At 44.7% G+C, this 18,394-nt stretch overlaps 1 protein-coding gene across 1 annotated transcript in view; it reads left to right on the top strand.

Annotated features, from left to right (window-relative positions):
- The window catches only part of SRGAP2 (SLIT-ROBO Rho GTPase activating protein 2), a gene marked incomplete in the record, with an annotated part of 145,976 nt that overhangs the window by 36,723 nt on the left and 90,859 nt on the right, over positions 1-18,394 (top strand). The window contains 1 exon segment of the mRNA XM_074528324.1: positions 8,903-9,095. Coding sequence (XP_074384425.1) covers positions 8,903-9,095 — 193 coding nt within the window.

Below are 18,394 nucleotides of genomic sequence, written 5' to 3'. Positions count from 1 at the left end.
TGGGTTTATTGTAGAACAAACACTTTTTTTTTTTTTTTTCTCCTGAGAGCCAGTGCAGCCTCTCCCTGTGCGAAGGAACCCGAGGTGCTTTGTGAGCAGGGCAGCACCACATTCTTCATTCAAATCTGCTGCTGCTGAGAGGGCCGAGCCCTGGCTGCCTCCCTCCCCACGCCCAGGCAGCTCATGGCTTGCAAATGAATTATTCCCCTGCTTCCTGCAGGCTGTTTCTGTGCTTTTCCCACACTTTTGGGGCACTTGGATTCATTCTTGCACTCTGGTGCTCCGTGGGGTTTGATCAGTGCTCAGGAACCTTCCCTAAACTGGAGAACTTTTTATTATTCCTTCATTATTCCTTGATAACTTTGGGGTTTTTTGGAGTTATTTTTTGGGGTTTTTTGGGGTTATTTTTTGGGGTTTTTGGGGTTATTTTTTGGGGTTTTTTGGGTTTTTTTGGGTTTTTTTTGGTGGTGTTTAAGGTGTACGAGTGGTGTCAGCGGGGATGGAAGGGGAGGGTGATGATGCTGGAGGAGCAGGATGAGTTAAACTTCCCTTCCTTGCAGTGTGACCCTTGTGCAACACCCGCTGGAAATCCCCACCCCAGCCCTCCCTGCCAGACAGCATCCAGAAACCTTCCACATTTTTACATTTTAGTCATAACCAGCCTTGGTTTTGTGAGAAATCAGGAGGAATTTGACTGAAAATGTGTCCAGCACATGCTTAGCTTCGCTCCTTGCTGTGTTTACTCTCTGTAGTTGTGAATAACTGGGAGCACACCCCCAGCTCCTTTCGCTCATAACACCTTTTATTCTTTTTTTTTCCCCTTTTTTTGTGATTAACACAGGGTTTGAGGGAAGAATCTTTTCTTTCTGAGCACTAGGAGAGTGTGATGGAAAATACCATTTGAGTTTGGTGCTTCAGGGAGACTTGGTTTGCCCTGGCCAGAAGCAGAAAAGGAACTAAAGCAGGAAAAAACCCCTTTATATTAAAAATATTCACCAAATTTTTTGCCATCTCTACAGTGTTGGCATTTTCACCCTGCACGAGTGGAAACCATTGAAATAACTATGAAAAAGTTGTTTGGAGAAAATTTTATTCCAGGCCCAAAGCAATTTTTACCTCCCAGGGCCACACAACACTCAGGGTGCTCATTACAGCAGCAAAGAGTTACAAAGAGTTTTTTAGTTCAAATTATTCTCTGAATATTGAAAATATGAACTGGAGAATGTGTGTGTGTGTGTGTCATTTTAGATTGCTATAATAGCCCATGTGTCAAAATCACTTTTAAATTGTTTATTCTGTAATTCCATGCTGCAAAACAGTGATAAAATGTAGTTTTGCCACTTGCCCGTGGTGTTTTTTCCAGCATTCAAAAATTGGGAAAGCATAAGAAAAGCTTTGCCTGAGGTTTTTTTTTAATTTTGGCTTGATGTCAGCTGGGGGAAAACCTTTAACTGAGCACAGACAATCCTAAAATAGCTGTGAAACTTCCTGGAGAGGAGGAGCTGCAATGCTCCTGCTGTTTGCACGCGGGTATTTGAAACGTATCGATAAACTTTTATTTCTTTTGAATAAACAGTTGTAAAACCTAAAAATAGATTGTTATTACCTCATGTACTCAAACACATTCCCCTTATCAGGTTTGTTTGGAGGAGTTGCTCACGTTCTGCTGTTGGAATTAGGGCCATGAATCCCTGCCCAAGGGAATTTAATCTGAATTTCTGCTTTTAAACATCCTCCCCCAAAGTCAACAGCATGGCTGTGTTTTGATGATAGCAATAGACAGCAAAAAAAAAAAAAATTTGAGTACTGGATGGATTAAATACCTTGGCAACTTTTTCAGCGTGGTTAATTGCAGAATTTTGAGCATCTTTTAAAAGCTTTGCAGGTCTGAAGGCTCACATCAGTTTGTAGTTTGGGAATATCAGATGAGTGGTGTGTGTGGGGTTTTTGGCGTGGATATGGAAAACCAATGTCCAGGCTGGCTGTGGGATTTTTTAAATGGGATTTTTGAAGTGAGATTCTTTGAAGTTATAAATTTTTCCAAGTTATAAATTTTCCATCACCCAGGGCATCACTCTGTTTTTTGGTGTGGATATGGGAAACCAATGTCCAGGCTGGCTGTGGGATTTTTTAAAATTGGATTCTTTAAAGTTATAAATTTTCCAGGTGCCATCTGTGCTGGAGGCATCACCCAGGGCATCACCCTGTTTTTTGGTGTGGATATGGAAAACCAGTGTCCAGGTTGGCTGTGGGTTTTTTTAAATGGGATTTTTAAGGTGAAATTCTTTAAAGTTATAAATTTTTGAGGTGCCAGCTGTGCTGGAGGCATCACTCTGTTTTTTGGTGTGGATATGGAAAACCAATGTCCAGGCTGGCTGTGGGATTTTTTAAAATGGGAATTTTTAAAGTGGAATTCTTTAAAGTTATAAATTTTCCAGGTGCCATCTGTACTGGAGGCATCAACCAAGACATCACCCTGGTTTTTGGTGTGGATATGGGAAACCAGTGTCCATGCTGGCAGTGGGTTTTTTTAAATGGGGGTTTTAAGGTGAAATTCTTTAAAATTATAAATTTTTGAGGTGCCAGCTGTGCTGGAGGCATCACTCTGTTTTTTGGTGTGGATATGGAAAACCAGTGTCCAGATTGGCTGTGGGTTTTTTAAATGGGATTTTTAAGGTGAAATTCTTTAAAGTTATAAATTTAAAGTTATAAATCCTGCAAGTGGCCCTTGTGTGGTGCCTGGAAAAGCTGGGAGGGAGCCCCAGGTAATTATAATGCACATATATTAGGGTGTAGGTGAGGAAATAAAAGCTGAATGTCCTCAGTTCTTCCCTGAGACCGAGACCAGCCTTAATTTTTGCTTTTGAGCACGTCTGGCGTCCTTTCCCTTCATTAATGCAAATCTCCCAGCGCTCGTCTTGCACCTCAAAACAATTTCATCAATCTCTGCTGGAAAGAATTTCAGCTCCCAACACCTCCAGCTCTGTTTATATATTTATAACTACAAAGGGATTCTTGTCAGTTTGTGTTACCCGTCGCTCTTATTTCTCAAATGGAATATCTGGCTGGAGAAGGAATATTTACCTTTTCCAGGGCTTACAGTGGTTGTGAACCTGAATCTCCCTCCTGGCTCTGCTCTTAAACAAAAGGCTGCATTTCCTCCTCTTATATCATTTTCACTTCAAAGCCAAGCTTTTAGATTACCAGGGAGATTTTTTTGAAGGCTGGGATGATCAACAGCTTTTGGCTGGTGACACAGCTTGTTCCCTGGAATTCTGGCTGTTAATGTATAAAGGCTTTTTCAAAGTCATTAAACCTCCCAGCCACGTTGGGGTGCCTGGGCTGGGCCTGTCATTAGTCACAGCCCTGTTTGTAATCATGTACCAATAAAAATAGTCAGAAGTACCAAGTCCTTCACTCTTGGAGTGCAGCCTCGCGTATGTGATGGCAGGAGAAATGTGAATAATTTAGTGATGTGGTAAGAACATGTCAAAATATGTGATTCAGTGCATTCTCTGCAAGTTGCTTGTATATTTAAACAGTTATTGCTTTTACTCACAAGTTGTGTTGGATGGTTGTGACTTTTGGAAGCTGAATGGAGTGTTGGCTTTAAACTCAGCTGTAGCTTTTAGTTTGACCTACATGGAGTCTCCAAAAGCGGATGCCCAGACATCTCATTCTGATGTTCAGCACAAGAACTGTGTGGCAGCTCCCAGGAGATGAGGACTGAAAAAGGACGAGGCGCAAGATCTAAAATCACAGCTCCAGCTTTGAAGTGGAGATTTAATTCGTTTTGCCTTTTCTTGCCTTTCCTGTGCTGCGGGAAGCCTCAGAGATGAGCCTGTGTTAGGCTGGGTGTGCAGTTTAGGGTGGTTCCTCCTTAGTCAGGGCTACCTGAGCCACACAGCCCTGCTGGCTGCCACCTTCCCGGGCTGTCCCCTGTCCCCTGGCCATGCTGAGGGTCCCGTGGCTTGGGGACAGCTGCAGGGCCACCAGGCCCAGCTGGCTCTGGAGCTGGGCTCTGCCCGCTGCAGCACATCCGTGTGGGTGAGAGCCTCGCTCTTTCATCTGAGGCTTGGTGGTTCTGTTGTGCTGCCATCCCACTCCTTTCCCAAGCTTGTCATCTTTTTATGCAGCGTGGCACTCGGGATGGGGCGGGGAAAGCTTTCCCTTGCTTGGGAAAGCAGGGATGCAGGAGATGGGGGAGATACTGAGCGCAGCTCGTGCCTCCTCCTGGTGCCCCGTGCTGCCAGCCCGTGATTCACCCTGCTGCCATCCAGCCAGGGCAGTTCCAGCTTATCCCTGGTGAGAGCTGAAACCCTTCCTAGGGAGGGACATGAGCCTTTCCGTGGGTTTCAGCTTCCCTCCCATGATCCTGCTCAGGGCAGGGGTGTTGTTGGAGTCCAGGCTCTGAGGTTACCTTTTCTTAGGTCACTATGTGACCTATGGGAGAATGAACAAGTTCCTACAGAAGATTTTGTTCCATATTCCAACCTTATAGGATGTTTAAGCCTTAAAAAGTCAAGTTTGGGAATTTCAGAAGGTGGATGTTGGGTGCTGTAGCAGAGCAAGGTGCAGTCCCAGGCACTGTGGATATCCCCCTGCTCCAGGTGGAATTGTTTGAAGGAAACACAAATTCCTGCCAGCAGCTCTGCAGAACTCTGCTGTGTTTGGTGGAGTTTGAGGATGCTGAGGATCGTGGAGTGCTTTGGGATGGAAGGGACCTTAAAGCTCATCTCATTCCCCTGTGCAAGGGCACCTTCCAGGTTGTTCCAAGCTCCATCCAACACTTCCAGGGATGGGCAGCCACAGCCTCTGGGTGGGAAATGGCAAATGGGAATAAAATAGAGAAGGCAGAAGATCCTTCCTGACCCTCTGAATTTGTTATAAACCGGACCTGTCTCCTGTGTGCTGCATGGAATGTTGAAAAGGAGCAAGGTCAAGTCATGCAACTGCCCAGGATTATACAACAGTCTATCCCTTGGTGACCCAGGTGACTTTATGATCTGGTGATGGAAATTAATAAATGTTTGAGGTGGATGGAAAACTTTCTGTGGCCACTGAGGATGTTTGAATTATGTAGAGTTGTCAGCCACGTGTGATTGAAATACGGTAGACAGAATTCAGTGATACAGGGCAAGGCTTACAATAAGAATACCTGGTGTTTAATCCTAATTTTTCCACTGGCATCTTGACCTTGAATTCAGTGTGTGCTTATTCACCTCCAGGCCCTTGAACAGAATCTTCAGGGGGTTGTTCCTTGTCTTCAGCCATCACAGTGGGTGGGATTGCCAAGCTCTAAAGGAAAGGAGGGGGAAAGGCTTTTTCGGTGTTTAAAGTGGCTGTTAACCTAATAATCTGTGCAAATTAAAAGATGCAGAAGCCGTGGATTGGGGACTGGAGTGCTTGTTGTGACTGGAGACATGAAAAGGTCCCGTGTAATTCGGTGACCCTCGGGTTAGAGCACGCACGGCCCCGACGCCGCCGGGGGATGTGCTCGGAGCAGGCCCGAAAAAAAAAATCCCTTCTGCTTGTGTAAGCAGTGGGAAAACAAGCAGACACTTTATACTCGGGAAGGCCCAGTAAGCCTCAGGAAATTCCTGCATTCTTGATTTTATTTTGTGGCACAGGGCTGCGGGGTGTGTGTTTGAAAGATGAGCAAGGTTGCCTCGCTCGGGCCCAGTGCCGCGGCCTCGATAAGCCGGGGCTGAATGGTTCATTGTTCCCTGAGGGAGCCCGATCAGCTGTCACTGCTCCCCTCCAAAACACTGCCTTTATTTATAAAGAAAAATGCTGAGATTGCCTTTCACACTGGAGGAGAAGCTGCTGGTTCTCTGTGCTGTTCAGTCAGAGAGCTGTGTGTGGAGTGTCCCACCTCCAGAGCCAAGAGCTTGAGCTGCCTTGGGGTTTTCTGATTAAAACACTCGTGCTCTGATCTTCTTGTCTTTCAGAGCTGCTGGTTTTTTGGAAGTGGTCCTTTGTAGTTCTAATTTTGCTCCAGAAGGTGGTTTTCCAATTGAGAACATCATGGGCAATGTCCAATTGTTCCCCTCATAAAAATCCATCAATTGAGGCACCGAGGAGGATGGGTGGTCATTCCCTGATCTGCCTGAATCTTCTGTTTCACATCCCTACCCCAATCCTCTTCTCCAACAAGGTGTCTGCTGCTCATCCATGCTAAGAAGCTGGCTGACTTTTGAAAAATTGCTGAAATGCACAAATAAAAACATCGCAGTCAAAATTTGCTGCATTTGAATCCTGACTCTCTTAATGTGCTTGGCAGAAAACACCAGCTCTGCTCAGGTATTTTCTTTGTGGGATCCCTTTTAATGAGTCCTCAACTTCCTAAAATTAGTGTCTTTAGTCTAGTAGCTTCTGGAAACAGAGTTGTTTCTGTGTTGGGAACATCATTTTGGTGAGGAAAATGTGGAGGAGAAAACCCAAAGGGAGGAAGAGCTTTCTAATGCTTCTTATGTTGAAGGATGTTCCTTTTTGAGTGTCAGGTTAAGGATCAGGAGAACTTGGTGATCACCACCTCCCTGGCAGTTTTGGTGCTCTTACCACCTCCTTGGCTTTAAAAAGTTGAAATGGCAAAGCCTCAGGTGGGATTGGGGTGTCTGGTTTGCATTTATTTCCCTGGTTAAACCTGTCACTGGTGCAGAGCCTTGCAAATCCTTGAGGGGGTTTGGGACTGGGGCTCGAGCTGAGTGTGTACAGCACATTTTGGGCATCAGCAGTAAAGTTTTACAGAAGTGCTGCCAGGTCTGATGTGTGTGAGCATCCCAGTGGCCCTGCCAGTCCTGAAACACCAGCTGGGATGGGGCAGACAACAAAGGCAGCTCAAAAGCAAAGGGATCTCCAGCTTTGGGGTAAATAAATGCAGCATGAAGATTTCACCTGCTGTAGCGTGTGCTTCTCTGCACATCCAGGGTCGGGTTCCTCGTGGATTTGTCTCTTCCTGGGGTGACCCCACACTCTTCCCACCTGAGATGGGGCATTCCTGAGCCCAGGGAAGCAGCAAAGCTGGAGTGGTTTTGGTTAAAGAAGTGCACAGGCAACTCAGGTTGATGTATTTGCCTGTAGCTGTGTTTCCTGATGAAGAAACACAGGTTTTCTGGGTTTTAAGATTTTCTCCTGGGGGAAAAAAAAATAAACCTGACCAGTTTTGCGCCAATATTACAGCGTTGACTCCTCCCTTTCAACAACCTCGCTGGCTGTATTTCCTCCTTGCAGCAAAAGCCCCTGGGTACCACAGGCTGAGAAGTTTGCAATGACCAAATTCAGTGCTAATCAAGGTCATCTTCAAGCTTGAAAACCCCACATTTGTTCAGATTAATTAATTTTTTTTTCTTTTTTTTTTTTTTTTTCTTTTGGCAAGCCTGACTGGGAGCTGTGTTTTCCTACATGTGGTTTGGGTTTTGGAATCCCTAAAATAAAGATGCGGGGTTTTGTTCAGGGCAAATCCCAAATTCCTTAAAACTGTTCCCGCAGATGTGAGCACGATCCGAGGCAACTGATCCTGGGAGTGCATGGCAGGAATGAAACCATGGAGGTCCAGATGGTTTTTTTTTTCCATTTTATTTCCTGGGCAAAGGGACAAACTCACAGAGGAGCCAAGCTGCTCTCTGTGATTTTCTGTATTTCAGGAATCAGCGGTGAAGTTGTTGATTTTTAAAAAATTTGGTTTGGGAAATGCTTCCTCCTCTCTTTCCCTTGCAGTGATGGAGCTGTGGGCGCCTGCAGTCGCAGAGTGGAGGTGTGAGGGAAGCTGTGAAACCTGAAATTTTATTGAAACCTGAAATTTTATTGCTGGTTCCGGGCTCAGCCTGGAACAACACATCTTGGAAAGCTTTGGAGGGGGAGCAGCGCTCGCAGTCAGGCCATGGCAAATCTCTGCAGTTTCACTGCTCAAAGACCTTTAGATGAAAGGGCATATTTTATTGATTTCATGTTGAGTTTATTGCCTGTGTAAAAGCAAATAGCCTCTGCTGGCTGCATCACTGAATATTTCTGCATTTTTAGGCAGCGACTGACACACTTCTGCTGTGTTTTCTTGCCCTGTTTGAGTGAGTGAGTCATTTTACTGTTCTGTCCCTCAAATTCAGGATTAGTGGGATAAGGAGAACACGTGGCTAATGGGAGAAGCTTTTTCATGTTTTTAAAATACTTGAAAACAGTACTGTGCTAACATAGAGACATTCATAACAATTATGCAGTGATTATTATGAATGTGCATTAATAATTAATTATGGTATTAACACCTATATCTGTGTGCTTTATGGGGTCCTTAGATGGAAATATGTTACTTGCAGATATTTTAAAAGGAAAAGGAGCCTTCCTGGAGATGATTCCCTAATGGGAAGTGCTCTGGTGTTGGCTCTCCAGAGGGTTTTCTTCATCTCTTTCATGGCTTGGCTTATAATGAGCTGCACAGCTGGAGGCTCAGGAACAAACTGAATAATCTGAATTTGGTGCCTTTGGGGAGTGCCCCAGAATGTGCAATGTCTTGTTTCTGCATCAGGAGCAGTTTGCAGAGGAATTTGATAGAAATTCCCTGAAGTGGTTTGCTGAGCTGACGTGGGGGATTGCAGCGTTCAGTCCTTTTTCCAGACTGAGATTCAGTACATTTTTAGGCAGTGACCACTCGTTCCCCATGCCAAAAATGCACTTGACACTTGTAACTGATGCACTTTTCAGCAACAAAGCTTTGCTGTGCAGGGTTTGGGATGGATTTCCTTGCAATTGCACCCCCAGACATTTTCTGCCTGCACATAATCACCACAAGGGAGCCTGGCTGACACCAATGAGGGAACCCATTTTTAAATGATGTTTTCTGGAGAACTGTGATGGTGTTTTCTGTGATGGGACTGTGTTTAACCTGCAGTGCTTTTATTTGTTGCAGAGATCCGTGCCCAGTTGGTAGAGCAGCTGAAATGCCTTGACCAGCAGTGTGAGCTTCGGGTCCAGTTACTGCAGGACTTGCAGGATTTCTTCCGCAAGAAGGCAGAGATTGAGATGGATTACTCCAGGAATTTGGAGAAGTTGGCTGAGAGATTCCTGGCTAAAACTAGGAGCACCAAAGACCAGCAATTCAAGTAGAGTATTTCCCTTTTGTTTCTGCTTTTTATTTTTTTCCTCCTGCTGTAGATTTGATTGCAAGGACAGGAATGGAAAAGAGAGTTGTTTGAGTGAATGTAGGCACCAGCACTGAATTGCAGAGCCAGACATTCCCCAGGTTTGTGTTGGACACAGAAGCCATTCCCTGCTCATTGATATCAGTAATTCCTGCTAGGCTGTGTGTTGTCAATAGGGAATGGGATGTAAGGACTGGAATGTGCAGAAAAGGAGTCATTTTTTGGGAGAGGTGGGCAAAGCTGCGTGCCAGATTTGATGGACAGGATTTCCTTCAGTGTCAGTGGCTTTGGTTTTCTGAAGGGGAGCTGTTCCCAATCTGTTCCCTGCTGTCAGCTCTCCGTTTCTGGGATCCCACACACGCTCTGTGTGGGAGTTGTGTTGCAGCTCTGCTACTATCACTTCAAACAGCAGGGAAATAAGGCCAGCAGCACTTGCAGAGAGAGCTGTGCCACTGTGGGTGGGGGAATCCCTGGATACCGAGCTGGGGGACTCAATTAAAACCTGAACATGTCCTTTCTGACAATCTGACTCTGCTGCTTGAAGCATCATTTACAGCTGGGTCTGGCCGTGCTGCTGGGTGTTGGTTCTTCCCACTTCTCTGAGTTGGGGTGAGTGTGAAAACGCCCAATCACTTGTTTTTAAAATTTTAAAAGTTTAATAGTAATAAAATTATAAAAATAGTAATACAATTAGAGTAATAATAATTTGGACAATTTGGATTAGGACTATATGAAACAATAGAGACAAAAAGTTATAGACAGTCTGGGTACCTTTTTCTGGGCAGCACGAGCCTGAAAGGACCCACGTTAACAGAGGATTAACCCTTAAAAGCAACAGCGTGTTGCATATTCATACACCCCATCCATGATGCATAAGTTCCATTCAAACACAGGATTCTGTCTGGGCAGTGTCAGCTTCTTCCTCTGAATCCTGACAGCGCCTTGAGGTGGAAGAAGTTCATTTCTTCTGATAATGGAGCAATAAATTCTCTTTCTCTGAAAGATTCAGGCATCCTGTGGCTGCTATCTCAGTGCCAGTCCTTTCTTTAAAAAAAGTATCCTACATAGCACAGTTTGTGTTTTAACATTTTTTATAACCTAAAACTATATTTAGCACACTACTTAAGAGAATTAATACAGCATTACTTTCTAACACAACACATATAATGTTCATTTTAATATTTCTGAAAAGCCAATCGTAAAATACATGCATTTTTCACAGTGATGCAGATGGACCCTGGTTTTATGGGTTCACATCCTCTTGATTCTGCTTTTCCCAGGGGAAGGGGCTGCAGGAGGGGCTGTGGGGGTGAGCCCCATGTGGGCAGTGCTCTGCCTTGTTGGGCTGTGTTGTCAGGGCAGCAGCTGAGGCAAACAAGGAGCAGCAGCACCCTGGGATCTGAATCATTTCTGAGATCTGAGAGGATCCATCTGGGCCCGCTCCCGCCCCGATGCAGCGTCACTTTTCGCATTGTTTGGGTCGGGACGTTCTCCCGTGTTTGTGCTGTGCTGTTGCTGTGTTTGGAGGGATGTGGGGACGCAGCAGCTTCCCGTTTCCAGCAGCAGCTCTCTCTGTGGAAGCCATTAAGGAGGCACCATTTTAGTTTCCTGTCTGCACAGCTTTGATGTCATTCACTGGGGTTGTCAATTAGAGCACACGTTGTGCTGTGTGCTCAGGAAAGCCTGGCTCCAGAGCAGAGCTGTGTCACACACTGGGCAGAAGTTGTTCTGCACATCCATGGACCTGTCAGAGTCTGAAAGATCTTTCCTTTCCTTTCCTTTCCTTTCCTTTCCTTTCCTTTCCTTTCCTTTCCTTTCCTTTCCTTTCCTTTCCTTTCCTTTCCTTTCCTTTCCTTTCCTTTCCTTTCCTTTCCTTTCCTTTCCTTTCCTTTCCTTTCCTTTCCTTTCCTTTCCTTTCCTTTCCTTTCCTTTCCTTTCCTTTCCTTTCCTTTCCTTTCCTTTCCTTTCCTTTCCTTTCCTTTCCTTCCTTTCCTTCCCTTCCTTCCCTTCCCTTCCCTTCCCTTCCCTTCCCTTCCCTTCCCTTCCCTTCCCTTCCCTTCCCTTCCCTTCCTTCCCTTCCCTTCCCTTCCCTTCCCTTCCCTTCCCTTCCCTTCCCTTCCCTTCCCTTCCCTTCCTTCCCTTCCCTTCCCTTCCCTTCCCTTCCTTCCCTTCCCTTCCCTTCCCTTCCCTTCCCTTCCTTCCCTTCCCTTCCCTTCCCTTCCCTTCCCTTCCCTTCCCTTCCCTTTCCCTTTCCCTTTCCCTTTCCCTTCCCTTTCCCTTTCCCTTTTCCCTTTCCCTTTCCCTTTCCCTTTCCCTTTCCTTTCCCTTTCCCTTTCCCTTTCCCTTTCCCTTTCCCTTTCCCTTTCCCTTTCCCTTCCCTTTCCCTTCCCTTTCCCTTCCCTTCCCTTCCCTTTCTTTTTTCCTCTCTTTTCCTTTCCTATTCTTTTTTTCTTTTTCCTTTTTCTTTTACAGTGAAAGTGTTGTTACAACTATAAACACTGCACATCCTGCAGGTGCCTTTAAGATGACACCAGTAGAGATGATGTCTAGATTACAATTTTCCTCTGCAGTGTGATGGATGTTCTCAGTGATTTTGTTGTTACTTCTGGTGAAGATTGAGGTGATTTTCTCTATATTACATGATATGAAACAACCCATCAGAAACACTCTGTATTCAGCTTGAGAAAGTGGCATAGAAATTTTGCTTGGGGATTTAGAATGAATTTATGATGTGGAAGTTTTGAGTAGAGTTGAACAGAACCCTGCAGGATTTGCAGCGGGCTGGTGTTGCTTGGGCTCCTGATTTCTCTTTGTTCAGCAGCAGTTTGCCAGAAAAACGCCTTGCTCTTGGAATATGGTATCCCCTGCAAGGCCTGAGTCATAAATACACAAATTAATTTGGTGAGAGTTGGAATGAGTGAGCAGTAACACGGTGTCTGAGGCTGTGGGGTGTGTGGGCAGTGTTGGCCAGCAGTGGCACAGGTCAGCTGGCCGGGCAGCGCTCAGGACGGTGCCAGCGTGCCCAGGGATCCTTAGGGCACAGTTCCCTTGTACCCGCCTGTCCCTGCCTGAATCTCAGGGATTCTCCTGGCTGGCATCTCCTGTGCAGAGGCTGGAGCTGCAATCCCATTGGAGCCCCCCATTTGATCAACCCAGCCATCAGCTCCCTGCCCCTCAGGATTACAGTGTGGGACAGGAGCCTGCTCTGTAATTGCCTGGCTCTGACCCTATAAATACCCCGTAATAGCCTGCTCTCCCCAGAACCGGTAATTATGGCAGGAGGTACCGTGTCATTGCCTGCCTGCTCCCCGTGGCACGTCCCCTGTTTAGATCTCCTGACACGGAAATCTGTCAGGCAGCCACCCTGTAATTTGCATTTTCCTGCTCTGCAGCTCGTGTGGGATTGCCCACTTGCTCCCACTGTGTTCCTGCAAGGGAATGCTCCCAGGGCAGGAGGATTTGGGCTGAGCCCTGGATTGGAGTGTGTGGGTTCCTCCATGCTGGGAAGACACGGGCTTCAAGGAGAGAGCAGAGTGGGAGGTTCCAAAGCCCAGGGAGGTTTATTTTATTTTATTTTAATTTTATTTTATTTTATTTTATTTTATTTTATTTTATTTTATTTTATTTTATTTTATTTTATTTCATTTCATTTCATTGCATTTCATTTCATTTTAAATTTATTTTATTTTTTAATTTATTTTATTTTATTCTATTTTATTTTCAAATTTGTTTTATTTTAAATTTATTTTATTTTTAATTTAATTTAATTTTATTTTTTAAATTTTGTTTTGTTTTATTCTATTTTATTTTTATTTCATTTTATTTTATTTTAATTTTTATTTTAATTTTTTATTTTATATATTTTAAATTTATTTTATTTTTATTATTTTTTATTTTATTTTATTTTACTTTGTTTTATTTTATTTTAATTTTTTTCTCTTATTTATTTTAAATTTTATTTTATTTATTTATTTATTTTTCGTTATTTAGTTTATTTTATTTGGTTTGTTTTATTTTATTTATTTAATTTTTAAATTTTATTTATTTTACATTAATTTTTTTTTCCCTCCTCTGTAGATTTGATTACAAGGACAGGAATGAAAAGAGAGTTATTAGAATGAGTGTGGGCCACCAGCACTGCTCTGAATTCCAGAGCCAAACATTCCCCAGGTTTGTGTTGGGCACAGGAGCCTTTCCCTGCTCTGGGTGCTCGTTGATGTCAGTAATTCCTGCTGGGTTCTGTGTTGTTAATGGGGAATGGGATGTAAGGATTGGAATGTACAAAAGGAGGCCCAAATCTTGTAACTGTGGCTGCTGCAGGAGCTCGTTTGTCCCAGGTTTGGTACCTGAGGTGGAAATCAGAGCATCCATCTCACAGGTGGCTCCTGGGTCTGGGGGTGACTTCCAGCCCCCCAAAAAGGCTCAGTCCCTCTGCACTCAGACCCTGAGACCTCCAACCCCAGCCTTCACTTCCCTGATTTCGTATAATTTTTGTCCTGGAGGCATTTGCCTATTCAGATCATCAATATGAAAACCATGGCAAATCTTGAGTGAGTGCTTTTGAGGGAAAAGATGAAAAAAAAAAAAAGAAGAAAAGACAATGCTCCAATGCTATTTTAAGGCCACGTTTTAAATCAAGCTAATCTTTGGAAGCAGGATCCTGAGTAGCAATTGTCAGCTGGAGAGCTGAATGTCCAGGATATCCCAGCATGAAATTCAGATGCCTTTCTGGCAGCCTTTGCCTTGAAGTGGAAGATGAAGAATAAGTCTGGCAACCTTCAGGCTGAGCACTTGTAAACAACAGATGTTCATAACTGGAATCTTTTGAAGAGAAGGGCAGGGAGCAGCATGGATGTCCATGCTTGTAATTCTCAAAATTTGCACTTAACACTGAGCTGTGTCAGGGAAAATCAAATGTGAGGTTGAATGAGCAGCTTGCAGGGAAGTTCAGCTTTAATTTTCCTAGAAGTGAAATGATTTCTGTAAAGCAGGGTTGGTGCAGGTTGTGAGGGAGGAATTGACAAAAGCATTTGGGCCACGTGGGCTCACTTACATTATTATTATTATTGTTAATAAACATTGTTATTTTTGTGGTTCTTTTTGCTGAAGCAGAATCCTACACATTTTATTCTGAGCCTGTCAAATAACCCCATTTGGAAGCTTTTGTAAGCATTAAACATTCATTGATTCAGTGACCTGTGTGACTGCAGTGAGCCAGGGATTCGTGACCAGCAGAAAAGGATGGAAAACCTCAGGGAGGGTTTTTGTGCTGTTTTTCATCATCTCAGCGATGCCAGTCTCACACCACACTGCTGTGAGTGTGGCCACACTGCAGAGGGCAAAATTCAGGGAGGGTTGCAGGAGTATTTAGAGGAACAATGAAATCTCTGCTCTCACCCTTGGCCTGGCTCCAGCTGTGGGAATTTGCAGATTTGGCTGTCCTGGGATGCACCAGCCTGGAGGACACACCCAGGGAAAATCTCAATATTTTGGGGAGATCAGGAGGTGGAACAGGAGAGTTCAGGTGTTGTTTTAAAACCCCTCACTCACTGCAAGGATGGTCAGGGATTTTCTGTTGCCACAGACAGTGGGACCTCCCTTGGATCCTTCATCAGATCAGGACAGGAGTGATGGGGTCAAATGAGAGGGGAGTTTGGGTGAGATGTTGGGAAGGAATTGTTCCCTGTGAGGGTGAGCAGGCCTGGCACCGGGTCAGAGAAGCTGTGGGAGAAATCCAAGGCCAGGCTGGACAGGACCTTTCTCCTCAGCAATATTTTCATTCTCATCTAATTCATGTCTAATTCATCCTTCACCTTCTACTCTTTATAGAAACACAGGGTTCCTATTCCTGGTTTGTGGGTGTGGCTCTAGGTTATTTTTTATTTTTTATTTATTTTGTTATTGGTTATTTCTTTATTTGGATCTATTTTGTAAGATGACTTCTCTCCTATTTCTTGCAATGCCCAGCTCGGTGTCTGTGGTGTCTGTCTGTCTGCCCTGCTTGTCTTGAAGCAGATCAATCTTGGATTGCCTGCCAGTCCCTTGTATGAATGAGTAATTTAATTAAGATACTTGAGACTCAATCTTCCCTTCTGATCTTTTGAGACCCAGCTGAAACCTTTGAAGTGGAAGTTGCACAGGACCTGATCGAGATAAACACCCGAGAAACCACAGAGAAACATTTGTGGTTCCCTGAAAATCTGTGCACAGCTTCCTTTTCCTGCTCCCAGCCAGCCCCCGTGGCTGTGATCTGCTGAATTCAGGCTAACCTAAATAAACTCTCCACACTCACTATCACCACACACCATCTTTACACCAGTGCTTGAAATAAACCTGCATCTTGGCATCTTCCTCTTCCTCCTCCTCCTCCTCATGGGGGAGGTTTGAATCAAAAAGTTGTTGTCAGTGTGAAGGCAGCATCACTGTGGGAAAGTTCATAATCACATCCTGAAAGTTTTTGGGTTGATCTCATCAGTTTTACCTCTCCAGGGTGAAGAATGTGTTACACCACCAGCCCCCAGTGATATTTCCCTTTTCCATCCCTCCTCTGGGTGACATGGAGCTGGGAGCAGAGTGCCTTTGTCAGCTCCTCTGAGGGTTGAAGTGCTTAATGGGAATCCCAGTTTGCTCCCTGCCATCTGCTGTGGTGAGGATGAAGAGGTTTTTTGTGAGCAGTTGTACAATTCCTGCTCCCTGTTGGGAAAATTGCGCCCACGTCCCACCCCAGGGGAAGCTGCAGCTCCAGAGATGCATTAAAAGTTAATGTGTGTGGAGTTTTAGAGGATGCTTGGGAGGTTTGAAGCAACTATTTAATTTTCTGTCTTATTTCTGCTTGAATGTCAGCTTTGTGCTGACAGCAAATAATCAAGGAGAGGTTTTGCCTCTGAAATGCTGGATCTGTACAAAAGCAAAGCACTGAAGGGGTGTCGAAGGAAGGGGACCAGGACACCAGTTGGTTCATCACAGGCCCTTTAGGTCCGGTCCGGTCCCGGTCCCTCAGGTCCTTCTGGTCCAGTTTATTGAAGAAAGTATCAAACACTTATACAGCAAATAATAAGCTTATGAATATTCTGTAAGCCAAGCAATCTGTTGGTTAAACTATACCATGAACTCCTCATTCTTAGGGGTTACATCTCTCTTTTTTTCATGTCTCTTTCACTGTTCGTTATCCTGCTGTAGCTAGGGCCCAAGGACATGCTATCTTACAGGTACAGGACTTGGAATTAGCCACAGTTTTGTACTTTTCCAGTCCTTAGCAGCTAAATTCCTGACAAAGGGGTTATTAAACAGCAAAACCAGCAAGAAATGAAAGAAATTTAAAACGACAGCGTGGCTGGAGCATCCTGAAGGTGACAGGCCCAGCTGTGCCCTGGGGGCTGTGGGTTTGGGGTGGCTTTTGCTGCAGGATGTGTGACCACAGGGAGCGTGTCAGCACCCGTGTGGCGCCAGGCAGCAGCAGCGCCTCCCTCGCAGCTTTCCACAGGCTGCTGGCATTGCTGCTGTTGGTGTGTGGGGCAGCCAGGCCTGCTGTGGCTGCGACAGCTGGGCCGCAGCTCTCCCGCTTAAACCTCCCTGCGGCTCTCTCCTGCTTCCCCTTCTGGCCGGGGTTCTTCTGCTGTTGGGATGACCCCGAGGTGTTAAAAAGTCTCTTTTTTTTCCCAAAAGAAGACAGGATTCCTTGCGTCTCATTCTAAAGTTGTTTTTTTATTTTTTATCTATCCCATTCTTTCTCTGACCTGCTCAGATCTGTCCAGCACGCTGACCACCCTCAGGACAGTGTTATCTTTTTATACTAAAAACTACCTGTACTTTATTTACAATAATTTTCCAATACATGTCCCTTGTATTAGACAGTCTCTGTTCTTCTACTCTAAACCAATCCAGAAGTGTCACCATCACAGCAGAAGATGGAGGACAAGAAGAAGAAGGAGAAAGACAGGACACACCCAGATTCCTCCATTTTGCCTCCTGAACCCCCATTCTAAAAACCCCAAAATTCTACTTTTTTCACCCTGTGATAAATTCACTGTCATTCTACTCAAAACCCGTGTGGCTTGTAACTCTTCACACAATGTTGGGAATTGTTACCAAGGGTTTAAAATCAAAGACACAGGTGTTTTTACTCGGTGCCAAGGTCTCTGAGACCCCTGCCAGGGTCTGGAGCCATCCAGGGCAGCCAGAGGAATGTCCTGGGTTCTGACATTTCCTGGGGAATCAAAAATTTTCATGTATCTTTTCTAATCTATTTTCATGCTGATGGCCTTGTCTTTTTCTTTGCTATGGATACACTCAAAAATCATCATTATTTCTTCTATTAACTCAGCTTTGCTTGCAAACCAGCTGTCAAGCTCCCCCTGTACAGAACTCTGGTGCTGATGGGGCTCTGAGGGGTTTTGAGCAGGATTTTGGTCAGCTGGTGAAGAGTCTGGGCAATTTTTGTTGCTGTTTTCATTCCCAAACTCTTCATGGTAGCTGGGTAATTTTCACTTGTGGCTCTGCCAGCTTTGGAGGCAGGGTGTGCTGCAGTCAGTCCTGAGCTTCCAATTTTATTTTTATTTTTTATTAAATCAAGATCAGCTGTCTGAAACCCTTTATCTAAAATTATCCCTATTGCACAAATCCAACTGCTGGTGTCACGAGAAGGGTAATGAAAACTCTGCCCTGGGTCACTTTTCCCATTTTCCCAATGTTTCTTGGAGCAGATATTGCTGTCCTTTCAAGTGCAGAATATTCCCTTTCCAATGGGAATTAAAACTGCATTGCTTTTAGGAGGAAAGAAATCTGGTAAGAGTCTTGTACAATAATCAGGGCTTTGTACACAGGTTTTACTCTTTTCTAGATAAATATTATTGTGAATAAATGGTGCCCAGAGCTGCAGAGAAGAGATGCCTGTCATTAATTCTCCACCTGGATCTGCTGCTGAGCACCCCCAGCTTTCATCAGGGCTGAAAATGCGCCCCGAGAGACAAATATTCCTTCCAATAAATGAAATTCTGACCCAAATAAACCAGAGTTCCTCTCCTCTCCCCTGCTGCCCTTTGCACTGCTCATGTTGCTGGGTGCTCCAGCTGAAAGAAGGTGGGAAAGTTCAAAGATGAGAAAATGAAGCAGCTTTTAGGAGCTGTGGGACAGATATGGGAAGGATTCTCTAATGGTTTTGCACAGCATTTTGTTCCCCTATGCAGATGCAGTTTGGCACACTGGCTGCTTGGAATCTTTGTTGTTGTTGTGGTTAAGACCCAAATGTTTGAGACAGGGCG

Source organism: Zonotrichia albicollis, chromosome 28 (genome assembly GCF_047830755.1).
Source record: "Zonotrichia albicollis isolate bZonAlb1 chromosome 28, bZonAlb1.hap1, whole genome shotgun sequence".
NCBI lineage: Eukaryota > Metazoa > Chordata > Aves > Passeriformes > Passerellidae > Zonotrichia > Zonotrichia albicollis.
The sequence above is the reverse complement of the archived record's forward strand: the minus strand, read 5'-3'. Positions and strand labels throughout refer to the sequence as shown.